Consider the following 14,520-nt stretch of genomic DNA (forward strand, 5'->3'; position numbering starts at 1 on the left):
GAATAAATTGAATACTCCAAAAACTTCACCCTTGTCTTGCCTAGGAGGCTCACAAGTACTTGGTCTGCTGGGTAAGATGCCGTGTCGCTCTGTCCCAGGGAAAAACCCATTCATGTTGAAGGTGAAGCAGTTCGCAAAACAGGAAACACGCGGTTCGGTTGCCTACGAAATTTTACTAGATTTATGGCTCAAGTTTATTACATATATATATTATAACAACCAAATTTGTGTTTCTTTCCTCCATTTCAAATCGTATCAATACGCTTTTTCCGCTCGAAAAATCTAGAAGTTGATGTTTTAGAGATCATCTGAGTTCTGTTCTTTTAGCTTCTGTCTATCCGCCGAGGGAAACGCTCCAATAAAAAGCACGAAAATGGTCGATGAATTGCCGTCCCTGAGTGAGTCTATTAGGCGGAACATCCAGGAGTATCGCTCTTCTTTTTGCGACGAGGGCCTGAAGCCCCCTTAAAACTAGCTCCCGAAGCTCTCAGAGCGTGCGCCTTCTCAATGTATAATCGCGGAATTCGTCCATTGGTTAAAAGGAAGACTTATATTCGTCTTCGGCTACCTATTCTTCGGGACTCTTATGTTATCTATTGGTCATAAATTGGGAATACTTCTCGCTGAACTATTTTCGCGAGACTACAACGATTTAGAGTATTACTTCCTCTTCATCCTTTCCTTAACAATAATTCCATTGGTTGTCCCATTTGATCCTGGGCAATGTCGCGCTCTCGTTATGTAAGAATAATTTTCGTGCTGCCGCTAAATTATGGTCTCGAACATGATCTTGATTCTGCAGCATTCGGACACTTCCACAAACACCAAATTCTACAACCAACAATGGCGCTGCATGAGGAGGCATTGGAAAACTTCAACTACTCGGCTCCTGCGATTGTTTGCCTTTTTATGTGACTCTTCTCGATCGGGTTTGCATGGCGTTCACATGTGGTTGTTCCTCTCTACATCTTCTTTGATAGATTGCGCGCCAATCAGGAAGCTGCCCGGAGAAACTCCGCGAGGATCGGCTGTGGTTGCCAGAGGGTTCGTGAACATCTGTGGAAGGAAATTTTCTTCAGATGGTTTTCCTTAGAGATGCCTCGGGAAGCTATCTGTCGACTACATATTCGAGGATATCGGCGGATCTGCCGCTGCTGGATAAGTGTTCATCGCACTGGGACTCCGGACGAGTTGCAGACGTTCTCGGTTCCCTCATGAGAACGATATTCTTTCGGTGCTTCACGGAGCATAAAATCCATCGTGATCACGCTCCCATGACGTCGGCGTGTTTCCATTCCTCTGGTGGAGTCGATAGAGAGTCCCGCTGAGGAATCGGATATCATTGACTTTCCCGAACGTCGAGGTCCCGCGGATCCGCGAATGTAATCATTTGATCATCATTTCTATTACTACGACGCGCACGAGCTCCGACGACCATACTCGATAGACAAATGATCTGTAGACTCTTAGAAAATATTCAGATCAGATGATACAACGTCGCAATCGAAGACAGTGATTCTCAGGGAACCCTCAGAGGCGGATGGTTCTCCACCTTCTCTCCGGGGCGTTCGAAGGGGGTCGAAAGACTCATCTCCGCCGCCAGCTCCTCTCATTCTGAATGGCGACGGATACGACCGATGAAGGACAACAAGGATACGATCCCAGGAAGACCCCCTCCTTCCGGGATAATCGAAATCGATTCACCATCGTCGAAAGTTCTACGCAATTCATCCATTTAGATCGGATATCGAAATTCAGGATTCGTGAACGCCGTGAATCTCTACTCTGCATTAGAGTTTGAAAACTTCGCGGCGAACCACGAGTTCCAATGCGATGCGCCAAGGGGGGCAAGGACATGAAGCGTCTCCGGGAGCCGAAGAGTGGCGCAACGTTCTGGCATTCCCTTTGGCCATGGGCCGCGACGATTGAGCATGCGCATCAATACCTCATGAATCGGGGCCGATCTCCGACAGCCTCTCATGCATTGGGTAGCAGAATCAGGAGACGAGGGATTTCATTCATCAATAATTTTTAAATCTACAACCTTTTCGACTTTATTACAAACTTTTAAAACAGTAACGCAAGCGGTCGCTCCTCCGGATCGCCGCATCAATCGTTCCGCACCGCGAGCATCGCTCAAGAATCAACCGGATGTACATGGATGCTCTGTCGGATTTTCCTGATTAGCATGATATTGGGAACTCGGCTCAGGAAAACCATCAGGGACACAACGTGAACTCGCCTATGTAGATCTACTTAATGGGATTCAAAATCTAGCGTCGGGGGAAATCGTTCGGACTGCTCTTCTGGACCCCTATAGGAAATTGCTCTTCGATGCTGAAAACCTACCCCGCCTCGAATCGATTGAAGACACCTTCTAAACTCTAGTGGTAGCCAGGTACGGAGCGTGAATACGTGGAACCACCAAACGGATACCATTAGAATTCGCGAGCGATCTCCCCTGAACGCGGAATCGGTTCGAGGGGGGGGCGGGAACAGTCTTCGAAAGCGATAACTATAACAGAGAGCAACAGGGAAAAGGCTTTTGCGGATCAGAGATGCAATTGGGCAATCGAACGCTCGGGGGACACGAATGGGGAAGCGAGAAAGGGGACCACCTTTCAAGGCTGCTGAAACGGGAAGAGAGACACACGTGAAGGAAGACCACAGAAACCTTGATCTCTCGGGGAGCCGAGCTCTGGGGGTCGATGGTTCCCCTCCCCGGTTCAGAGTACCTTGCCGCGCGCACGGAGTCGAGATGCGAGGACCGAATGGAATCTACGCTTACTCATAACCTTAGCGAAATAAGTCACCGTCGAGCTCGGATGGCCTGATAGTAGAAGAGCGAGATCGCCAGAGCTCGCGAGCTCGAATCAATGTCAATCACACACGGAATTCCTCCCCCGCGGAGAGGTTTTCCGAAGAATCCAGCGATCCTCCACGGTCCGAGAGGGCGGCCCGTCCACCGATCGGATGAACGAGATACACGCTCCACAGACTCGCGGAGTCGGACGGCGGCATTCGATGAGAATGTTCAATAACCATACAGGCAGGCGGGGGTACATAGCACGTGGCTTAAGGTGAGCTGACTCTTACCCCACTTAGCGATGTGGCGAGCGATGACATGACTGGGGTCATGGCTTGTAGAACACCCACTCCAACAGTCTGAGGTGACGTGTTCTGCAAGTATGGCACGGTTTGAGACAACGGCAGGGCTTGAGATGAAGTCGGGAAGGTCATTTGGCCGAGTCCGGGCGAAACTAACGACATCTTCGAACCAGGTCCCATCAGCGAGTCGACGTCTGCTGGAAAATCATTCAAAGTTTATAGAGAGGGGCGCGAGCGTCGCGGCAGGTTTCATGTTGGGATCAGAATTCAGGGAGAAGATTCTGACCGAACTTACCAACTGTCACGGTCGCGGAATCTCTTAGCTCATGCATTTGCTTTGGCTGCTGTTGATTCGGGGAGCATTTTGGCTTCCGTTTGCGGGTCTGTATCGTGTCCTTCTTCATCGTTAGCGGACGTGGCACCTAGAATTCAAAATTAATGATACGTTAGGGTTGAAGGCGGTGCTGCTGTCCGTTTGTCGAATAGAGAGGGAGGAGGTATACGATGGAAAGCTGGAGTGAGCTGAGCGAAGAGAAGGAAAACTTTCGCCGACGTTTAAAACAACATCACTCCCAACGGATAACGGGAGTAGGTTTAGGCCTCTTTAGCAGTCGATCCATCTTGGATGGAAAAGCTCTGGATTTTTTCTTCCGCTCGTTTTGTTTCTCTCTCTCTCTTTCTTTCAGTCAGTCACTTGTTCTCGAAAGGAGTCGTTCTTTCATCGTTTTATGAAGACGCTACCGCGATGATGATTTCTCCGCTTCTTCTCTAAACAGACAGATGACAAATGCATTTCGCACGGTAACCTGATACATTCGGAAAGCATTCTATTCCTCCGCCCGTCGCTCCGCTCGTGAGATCCCGACAGGAGAATCCTCATCAGTAAATGAAGAACGTGTCGATATTCAACTCGCGTTACCTTCAAAGTCTCATGAGCCTTATGTTCATCGTGATGTATACCGTCGACCTGAGACGTCATCGCGTGGAACAAACCGGAAGAGCTCCAGTGGAACATGTCGCGATTAGCCAAGGGACAGAAACAAAGCGACTTCCAGAGAATATGTAGGGGGTCGTTTTTTGGTGCCGAGCTGATTTTCGTGTTGCATTAGCGAATAAAGCTGTCGATCTTGGAGAGATTGGGTTCTTGAAACGCTCTCGCGTTTCGTCTGTGTTCATGGAACCGACACATATCCGACCGACCACGAGGTGACAATCGGACTTGTCTGTGACTTCCTCCCAGTCACCTTGTCACTCGCTGACTCAACGTGTGACACCGCATCTACTAATCGCACGAGTCAGGAGGCAGGCAGACAGATCGAGTTTGAGAGGTAATATCGCGCACGCTGGGACCGCACATCTCACACTGGTTCCAAATCTACCCCGTCTCGAGGATGATTGGATAAAGTTCAGGAAAATCGTACTCACCCCATGAAGTCTGAAGTAGAGACCGCAAGCGTTGCAAACGGGCTCCCCGACGTTATTCCGTCGCCACAGAGAGGTGTTCGTCGTCTGACAATTCGAACAGGTGAGGCCAGCGCGTCTACTCGCCGACTGCAGGGAAGGCGACTGCGATTAGGAGAAGATGTTTATTCATTTGTCGGTTAGAACGGGTTATAGTATTTAGTGTCAAAATTTCTATTGAGCACTCATCTCCAGGATGAGTTTAGAGCGTGCCTCCGCCTGTACTCACCAGTCTTCGCGGGGTTTTTATGATGGGACGATGAGCACCGTTCATTTTATTGTAGAGTCCACAGGCATTGCATAGGTAGTGTCCGGTGCCGTCGCGTCTCCAGAGAGGTGTTGAGATCGCGCCACAGTTGACGCATTCTCGACCTTCACCTGCGTACATTTCCATGTCGATGCCCGCTGAAATGAAAAAGCCTGTCCTCAGTTTTCGGGTGTCCAAAATGAGTGTTGGGCTCAAAATTTCATGGAATGAGGATCTCAGCCTCGGAGCGTCGATTCGCGGCCCGAAGTGAGCTGTGAGGTTTCTGAGCGTCAGCTGACCATATTGGAACATCCTCGGGGTTCTTCCAACGATCTCTCGAGCAGGACAACGGTGCAATATTGAGGAAAACCGGATGGGAGCCGCGAAGTCCCTTCCGTAGTCTCTGCCGTGATCACCAGGCGCACGCACTGATATCCTCGCGAATGAATCGATTATCACTTGTTCGGCGACTGTGTCCGTTCGCAACTCCTTGTTTCCCGCGGTGGAATGAGCGAATGCAGGACTCGGCTTTTTTCGTCGCTCCAAAATCGGTGTCGAGACACTCTTCCGCTGCCTTTCCTCAAACGAGTCAGTTTTCCCGTGTCAAAGCTCCATGTGTACGACGCCAATGTCGTGATTCAGCTGTCACACCGCCCCAATCGAACCCTTTCTTGTTGTTTTTCTTTCTCTTTGGGATTCGCCGGGATTTGAAGATCCTCTTGTAATTGAGCGGCGTAGTGATTTCTCGACTAGGACCAGCGACCGAATACATCGCTCAAGTGAGCGTATGAATTGTTGACATGTGTATATACACCGGTGCTATGAGCAAGGGCGGAAAGAATGAGCAGGTTTTCAGGCCGAGACTCGAAGATCGGTCTTAGGTATCATTTCGGCTCGAAGAAGATAATTCTCAAACGAGCGTTTGAAGCATAGGCTCAGAGTGCGAGATCCTGCGATGTTTCCGCGTTTGGCTCCTTTGCGTCCCGATCAATTAGGTAACTCTCGGTCACGGGGAAATTCGGAGCGAAGGCAGAGTAGAGGAACGAAAGAAAAAGAAACAGAGCACCCGAAAAGGAGCCGAGTTAGCGGCTGTGATTCATGTGAGAATGTTTCTCGTGAGCAGTGTCAAATCGTGATTAGGTCGTCTGCGTTGTTTTTCGTGTGTTGCTTTTGGATGACTGGTTGGCTGACAGAAAAATGATTCGAGTATCCAGCCCCACGAGCAGCATGTTGTGTGTCTCTCGCTTTCTCGGTGTTGGTGATCCAACAAGCCAGTTAGCTACCAGGCAGCGATTTCAACAGGCTCATAACGATGAAGAGACACTGACAAGGCCAGAAGTCATTTCATCATATCGTGTCGTATTCCCTTCTTGGTTTCGACTCCATGCACAACCGTTAGAATTACAGCGAAACGGACCTACGAGGAGGCGCGAATATACGGATGAATAGATTGGAGGATGAAGAGACAGGAACATGTCATAGAGCCACATGGACGCATTAGGTCCGCATTGTTTTTTTCTCGGCCGAGTCTCTCCGTCGTTGCCTTTCGGAATTTTCCGATTCGTTCCATTCGTCGAGGGAAAAGCCACCCCGAATTTCCGAGTGAGCTGAGTCCGAACGCCTCTCGGTCTATCCGTAAACGCTTCTCGGCCCTCGTTCAACGTGGACGGAGGCAGATCAAAGCGCTCTATCGCGTCCAGAACGACATTGCAAGAGGCTCCAATTATTGTCTCGATAGACAAAGGCGATGCAATTTTTCCCCAATCTAAGTCTCTTAAGGTCTGTGCCTTCCTGTGTTTGTTCGTCTGGTGATGGATCTGATTCAAATCGAAATTGGAGCTATCTAGCCCCATTGATCGCACACCGAATGGTCACTTTTCGCTCATGAGCCGCTACGAGGGGAATCTGTGATAGCCGCTCGCAGACGAGCGTAGGACACTCATGGCTAGTTTTGAGCGCTTTCGTTCTCTTCATCGAGTTGATCGCTTGTTTGATATGGCTAGGCCACTTAAGGGCTAGCTAACCCTTCTATTGTTTTTTCTTTCACTTCTTCTGCTCCCTCTTCGAGGCGTACGAGGAGTCGAAGTAGCGCCGATCATTGAAAGCGACCGACGCGGAGACCGTTCGAGCAAGCGATCAATTGCAGCTGTGCGCCTCTCCCCACTCACTTGGTTGAACGACTCTATTTGTGTAGGTGACCCTTGAGTGACTAGAAACTCAAATCAGGTGCCCCTCTCACAAATTGCCGGCCGAGGTTTTCACACCCGCGACCGCTGTCATTATCATCATCATCATCATCATCATCATCATCATCGAGTACGACGACCGATCATCACCGTCGACACGTGTACGGTGCCCACCGCGTTTGATTACGTCGCGATAGGGCGTCGAGTAGAAGAACTAGCCGGAGATAGAGAACGTCGCTTTTAGGAGTCGACATCGGAGGCTTCCTAAGGCGTGGAACGAGGGGGAGGGAGAGCCAATAATGTTTGAGGAGAGTCAAGAAGGCCATCGGCTAGAGGTCGAGTGGTTGTGCGTGCATGTGTACCGCTTGGCGCCGCATTTCATTGATCGCTAGTCCTCCAATCCGCCTCGCCCTCCGCTCTGAGCGTTTTTCACGTTCTCGACAGAAAGCGGTGAATGTTTTGCCGTACGACGTGCACGTGCTGGCCTGATATTTAGATATCGGAACCCAGGCGAAAACCGGACGGGGGGTGCTCCAGAGCAATGCTGACCTTTCCGTCGAGTTAAGAAAGAGATCCGGAGTCGTGCGCGGTCGCGATTCGGTCGAGAATTATATCGGGAGCTACGCGCAAGACCAGGAGGCTTATTCGGTGCTCACATGCAGCATGGCCTTCGTTCCACTCGAATAGAGCTACATGGTGTACAAGGATAATGCCTAGTCCAGATAAGACAGAGGCAATTCACAAGGGTACAGCAATTTACGGCCGGTAGGGAGGTGAGCTCTGTGTAGAGCCGAGTAGGCGAGCTGAACGCCTCGCTCCAGCCAGAGCATACTTTACCACCGCGTGGACCTGCTACAAATACCGCTATAAATCCACGGCCAGTAGAGAAAAAAGAGAGCGAAAGACCGAGGACCAGAGAAAGAATGACTCTTTTCTCGGTTAGTGCGACAGAAGCAATCTAGAACAACACCGGCGGATTTCAGAATGGGTCGCGTTTTCTTTTTACTGTTTCGGTGTCTACCGCGACGAAAGGTGGGCGCGGTTTAGGATCGCCTACTGTCTCACAGGTGGAGTAGAAGGATTCCGACCAGAGAGATGGAAGGGGCGAAACCCGGAAAGATTCAAACGCTGGAAAAAAAGTCGAGAAAGGGGAAAACAACTCACATCGAGAGGACAGACTTGCGCCTCCGGGTCCGTATGGGAACGAGGATCCGTCGAAGTTTCCGGGCGGCTCCATGATGAACGCCGAGGGCTGGTAGACCCCCCGCGCAGACGTTTGCATTTCGTGACCGTTTGCCGTCGACGACGGTGTTGGCCAGAACGAGGAGTGGGGCGTCGAGGGCGACGACGGTGTCGAGGCTGCGTCCGACGAGAACGAATTCTGTTGGTGATACATTTTGGCAGCGGTATACTGCGGACTCGGTGGGCTGTAGACAGGGTCCGCTTGATGTTGGGTATACTGAACGGTGTTCGCTTCAGAAGTATTCAGATCGCGATTGAACGGTTGATGGTGAACGATTGTGGAAGCCTGATTAGAGCTGCCACTCGAGGGGTACCGGAGTACGGTGCTTTCGAGGCCTAGACACAAGGAAATTGAAACTCTTGAATCTGCGATCTAATAGACTCGAGCCGCACACGCCCCTCTCAGAAGGCGTGAGGGCATAACCACACAATTCTATCCATATCTCGAGAGCGCAACCTTCTGGAATTTCCTTTGAGTCTTCCGAAACTTCTCACATGCGGATGGCGACCCGATCAGTCGACGGGAGGATCGATCATAATAATTGTTCTAGAGAAGGCAAATAAAATGGATACACTTACTCATGTGAGGCGAGTTCATAGAGAGGTCCTCTCCAAGCGTATAGGCGCTTACGTAAGGGTCCGTATTTGGATCCTGAGTGGTGTATGTCTCCTGATAAGATAAGAAACAGGAAAAAATTATTCGACCACGCCTTATCGCTATGAGGACCTTCGAGCTATTCGAGGCTACCGAAAATCAGCAAGTCCGGCATAGGAGGCGCGAATTGCATCGGGGCTGGTCAACGCCGGCGGAATTGAGCGAGATTCCACGTTTCTGCGGCTTTGGCAATCAATTCGGATTTCTAAGGTCGTAGTTGAGTCAACAATAGAACGAGAGAAAAAACAAGGACCTATAATTCAACGGGCTCTGTCGTATGTGTGCGCCGAAGCGGAAACTGCGCGTACTCGATGTGCAGCCGGATCGGCCCTCGACGGAATTCTCTCGAAACGTCGGAAAATGTAACTCACGAACTTCATCGGCACTCTTGTGAAGAAATCGAGAGCTCATATGCCGAGCTCAGCATTGGGGAGAAAAACTACGAGAAGCTATTAGAAATCCAACTGTGTTTCTCAGTAGTCAGAAATCACATCCAATTTGCATCGGTTTTGTGATTGTGGACACTTCAGTAACATTTCATTGATTTCCGTGGCGAGGTCTCGAATTTCATGAGCTCCTATGTCACTCTAACCATTGGAATGACGAATAGGGGACTTCCCGGGTGGCGGGCAGTCGCGATTCCGAGCGATTTTCGACTCGGAATGGAATAAAAGCGAAAGATCGTGGCAGCAACGCCGACAGCGCTCTGATCCGCCTGAAGCTATTTCGTTCGGAGCTATTCAAGAATCTTGGAGTGGCGAGCGTCGAGGACCGATCGGCGATGTTTTACCCGTTACGATTGATATCATCAGTGTATTGATCATCGATAAGCTAATCGCATTCACGGATTTCCGAAGTCTCGATATGTACCTTATTCGATTGCTCAACGCTGACCGGTAAACTACTCACCGGCACGGTGTAATGTTGAGCACTGAAATCATTTGCGATCTGTGTGGCGATGTCTCCGTGGAGACCGTTCTTGCTCAGATCTTCGGTTTTTGGTGAGTTTCTGGAAGCAGACAGGAAGGAACGTTAATCCCGATCGCAAGCCGAGCACCGGCCGCGTTTCGCCGACATTTTCCTCGTCGTTGGAGCACACGCCTTTTGGACTATCGAGCAGGAGTAAGAATCGACTGCCGTTCCGATCGGGGGAACCTCATTCCAAGTCCGAGGGAGGATCTCGGGAGGCGATGTACCACCATAATGTAAACGGTGCAAGCAACGGCAACTCGAAGGCCTCGGGTCATTGACGCCGCGAAGTAAACGACGCAGTTTTAGCGTCGCATGTAAAATTTCCCGTCTGCACGAGATGCTAAGCTCGTATTCGAGTGCCTTGGAGCATCTACAGCCTGACGAAACGACTTTCGCTTGGAAAGGGGCTCCTTGAGCGCTCCTCAAATCCTCCGAGAAGGACTTACATTATCGAACTTCTACTGGAAGTGAGCAACGAGACTCGATCCGGTCCGGAACTCAACGTTTCGAATGGGGAAGTTCGTCTGGAGAGACCCCGAACCACAAGCAATGAGGGAATTCCGAACGACGACTTGACACGGACCACAGATGGCTCTTATCTGGCCAGCCGAGTCGACCCTTCAAGGGTGCACCGTCCAGTTCTGATTTGTTCGAAAGGCATGTCGCGTGTCGACTGCTCCCAGCGCCGATTCCAGATTTCCCCGCGATTTTGGACGGAAGTCGCGCCTCCACGGCGCTCTGTACCGGAAGCTATGGTCGCTCACCTAATGTCCTCAGGATTTTCCTGGTTGGATTGATTCTGCTGCCGCGAGTAGTCGTGAAGGAGATTCGAGTCTTCTTGAAGTTGAGACTTTGGCGACGTCTGATCACTGCGGAAGAACATTCATTCGTGAAGGGCAAGCGCTTCGAGACCATCCGGCCAGATGAAGCGTTCCCGATCGAGAATCCCGAGACCTACCTCTGCATTTCCTCATCAGCGTGACCGCTGGAACTTCTTTGGTGTGGTGGGGTCGAAGTGCCGACTCCCAGTGTGTCGTCCTTGATCCAGTCAGGACTTTCGACGCGTTCGGGTTCGTTACCGTACGAGCTCAACAATTTCCTCATGACGACCTTGAAGATTGCTAAAGGGGTCGCGAGAATAAAACGAGATCCCTGACCACTCCTGCGAAAGAAAGAGAAGAAGATTTCAAGGCGATTCACGGAACAGATCTCGTCTACCGAGGACTCCGAGGAATCCTTCCAAGGAATCATCCCGGCAGAATCGACGCACTCGATATCTCTCGAAGATTAGTGCTCTCGACAATTGAGACATTACCGAGAAGCGAGAGAATTGCCTCCATTCAATCAGACGCTCCGGTTAAGTTTTTCTCGGGCGGATTTTTTCTTTCAAGCGATACTTCGAGTACAGAAAAATATGCGACATGAGCTCCGAGACCTTGAGTGAACTTTCAGTGTGATACGAGAAGCGTTGCATCGCTCGCGGCGCGTGTCTTCCCGGCTGCTACCGCCTCAAACATTGGTTCGACGTTTTCGAGATAGATAAGGATCGCATTGTGAGTTCGTTGTTCGCCATCCGTCGTCGTGGAGTCGGCGACTTGAGCGTCGTCGTCCACGACGGCAACGACGACGTCGAACACGTCAAAAACACCAGCGGCGGCAACAACGACGGCCGCCACGGCGACAACAACGGCATCAACAACATCAGCGGCAGCAACATCAACGTGAGCAGTGCGACGTCGACGACAACACGTTGGTGGAGGCGGCAGCTACGGCGGCAATAGATCCTCGTAAACTGTGCTCCCTACGTTCGAGGTGGGCGCACACGAACAAGGAATGATGAGAATAAAAAAGGAAACGCAAGACGAAACTCGATACGATAAATTCACGTCGCCTGCGACTCGGAGAAGGAGCTAGTTCCTATACCTAGTTTTCGGGGGAATATCTTGCAGCGGCGGCAGCGTTATGTAGTTGACTGGCGTCGAATTTCCGGGCGTACACAGTCCACGCCTGGTGAACATCTAATCGTTCCCAGCCACGGATAAATGGTTTTTCATCCTTCCTCCTCTTTGTATTTCGACAGTCATACTGAAGTACTCCCGGCGAATCGACGGCTTCGACCCCGAGGACCGTCGTGGAATGTCAGTTTCTGCTCGGTATTCTTCAGAACGCCGAGGACATTTTTTTTCCGCCCCCCTCTTTCTGCTGCTACAGCTACTACCGATGTCTTCCGGAGCCTACGAGAGCCGCTGACTTAAGCTAGAACCAAAAACCGCTACTATTTCCTCTGCAGTCCGGACCGTCCAAGAAGGAATCGTCGTGTCGAGTTCATGGCGACGTCACATTCACTTCTTGGCCGGCTGGTCCGTTCGTCTGTCCTTCCGTCGTCGCCAGCTCGCTCGGTGGTTCGGTTGCTGTTTGGCAAGTGAACCAAGGCGGGCGGACTGGCAGGCTGGCCGGTTGGCAGTCAGCAAGGCAGTAGACCAGTCATTTACTCCTTCGACGCTTCTTAGCTATAGCAGCGCGAGAGAGCAGTCGAAGGCCTGCAAAACCGTGGTCGCCACTTGAAAACTCGTCTCCACCAAGCCGAGCGCTAAGATCCTGTAGAATGACCGTGGAATTTGTTCCTTCCACGGCTAACTCCCTCTCATCATACTGGGCAACATTGTCTTCCGCTCCGTTTCAATAGATGCCTATCTCCTCGGAGCCGGAGAGTGGCTCTCCCGACGATTCGCAGGTGGTCGCCGGAGGAACATGATCGAAAACCGTGAAATCCGCTCTCCGAAACCGGGATAAGCCGATCGTAGAGATGCTTTCGGTCCAAAATCGGAAGCTCGGAAGTAACCCCTCTGATCGATTCAACTGCAGTAATCCGGCACGGCGATTGGGAAGCCTTCCACGGCTATCGACAAGTTGCTCTCGACCAGCCAGAGTGCAGCGGGATCGCTTCCAAACGGAGCGCCTGTATTTTATACTACGGATGTCCAGAGGATAATCCCGATTATAGCCTTTCGGACTGTCACCGAATCTTCCTCCTCTGCGACCTTGCAACGCCCAGGTGTTAAGAGATTTACCCGGAGCCGGACACTTGTGGAAAACCGTCAAACGTCAATCGAATGGGCGCAGGGAGCTCATATTCAACAGAAATACCGATGCGATTGCTCGGCGTACGGTCGAACACATCGACTCTAGCAGCGGGTGCGCGAGGGACGTCGCTGACAATTCGGGAGACGGACGGGAAGCGGGAAGCTATCGAGAAGGAGCTCAACCCAAGGCCGACCCCTCACGAATCCTCTTCGTCCCCCTAGACCTTATCGTCTTGAACTGGGATCCGACGGGTTCCCTCAAAGACTGCCTCCAGCAGGTGAGAACAGATACTCCACCGAGACTGGGGCTGGGTCTCAAGTCTCGAGACTCGATGAAACTCCCCAAGAACATCACAAGGGCGAAGGAAACTAGTCGTGGCAGCGGGCGATCCGGAGGAACTTCGCACTCGGTTCGTCGATCCGGTGTCCGATCAAGGAACATATACCGAAATCCTTCCTTCGTTCGTGTTCCATTTCCTCAAGCACAGATCTCGAGCGGATGAGCGGAGAAAGCTATCCCAAGTCACACGCGACAGAATCACCGAGAGCACACCGCTCCTCATGGGAACGTCTCCGGCATCAGAGGGCCGGCCGATCGAGGAATAGGTGCGGCCGGGTCGTTCCGCGCGGTCGATTTGTAGACCGGACAGACTCGCTATTTGCTCGATATTATCGGAATGAGCGCTAGGTAGCATAGGCCATAACATTACATAACATCAGTAAGGATAGCCATGTCGTGGATAAGATAGCTCTATCACACTCACCTAATCGACAAGCAGCTCTGTCGACGACGGGCAGAACCGTCAGTCGCTACGACAAATCTCCTGTAACGTTACGGACGTTATCAAGACAGAAACCGAGAGAGGGCCGCGTACTCGAGCGCTGCTGCGAGCTACTTGGGCGCCAGAACGTCACCGTTGCACGACCTGTTCGACGGCCACCTTAAGCTAACCTACCTGGCTACTTTCTTCGTCTCGGTCGAATTCGGAGACTCTGGTGCAGTGGCAGCACACTTGGTCACAGTGGGAACTTTACACGGAGCACGCTCGTCCGACAGATTCTATTCGACCGATTCTAACAACTGCTCACGGATAGAGCCAGCACAGACAGATCATCCACTACTCATAATGCATGCTGTATGGTAGAGGCTTTAAACGCGCATGCGCTGTTTGGGACCGCCCTCACAGCGGCGGCGGCCAATCCTGAGAGTGTTGATGGAAAGTGCTCTTTCTTTCAAGACCGAACCGCACCGCAGCGGCTACGAGATGCGGCTGCTGATGGTGGTACGACGTCTGCCTACGTTTTAGGTAACTTTTCCTCCTCTTCCAAAGCTCATGGTCGAGACCGTGGAGGGCTCCCAGCGAAGGGGACGGGAACAGCTAATTGTCTACGACATTTACTCTACGAGAGATCCAAGACCATCCGAAGGATATTCTGAAGCTGGACTCTTTCGGATCCGCACTCCGAGAACGAGTTTCTCGGAACGAGCGATTCGCTAGAATAGCGATGACTCATTCTCCGGAAAAGTTTACTCGATTTCGCGATCATCCTCCAGACGGACTTTCC

At 51.3% G+C, this 14,520-nt stretch overlaps 1 protein-coding gene across 1 annotated transcript; it reads right to left on the reverse strand.

The window, feature by feature from the left end:
• Positions 1 to 942: 942 nt before the first annotated feature.
• On the reverse strand, positions 943 to 14,074 carry LOC100897293 (GATA-binding factor 3). The gene is made up of 12 exons (XM_029110701.1): positions 13,911 to 14,074; positions 13,719 to 13,778; positions 10,830 to 11,033; positions 10,636 to 10,740; positions 9,809 to 9,908; positions 8,824 to 8,914; positions 8,167 to 8,580; positions 4,799 to 4,974; positions 4,534 to 4,674; positions 3,404 to 3,530; positions 3,097 to 3,305; positions 943 to 1,056 (listed from the first exon to the last, which is right to left on the reverse strand). Exons 3-12 carry the CDS (start codon positions 10,973 to 10,975, stop codon positions 943 to 945), a joined length of 1,623 nt encoding a protein of 540 aa, XP_028966534.1. The 5' UTR covers positions 10,976 to 11,033; positions 13,719 to 13,778; positions 13,911 to 14,074.
• Between the last annotated feature and the right edge of the window lie 446 nt (positions 14,075 to 14,520).

This window comes from Galendromus occidentalis, unplaced genomic scaffold, assembly GCF_000255335.2.
Source record: "Galendromus occidentalis unplaced genomic scaffold, Mocc_1.1 scf7180000077083, whole genome shotgun sequence".
Taxonomy (NCBI): Eukaryota; Metazoa; Arthropoda; class Arachnida; order Mesostigmata; family Phytoseiidae; genus Galendromus; species Galendromus occidentalis.

Coding starts and splice junctions, on each gene's coding strand:
- LOC100897293 (XM_029110701.1), bottom strand. CDS start 10,975: ATGAGGAAATTGTTGAGCTCGTACGGTAACGAACCCGAACGCGTCGAA. Junction 10,741..10,829: donor GCTGATGAGGAAATGCAGAG/GTAGGTCTCGGG, acceptor GTTCTTCCGCAG/TGATCAGACGTCGCCAAAGT. Junction 8,915..9,808: donor CTCAACATTACACCGTGCCG/GTGAGTAGTTTA, acceptor TTATCTTATCAG/GAGACATACACCACTCAGGA.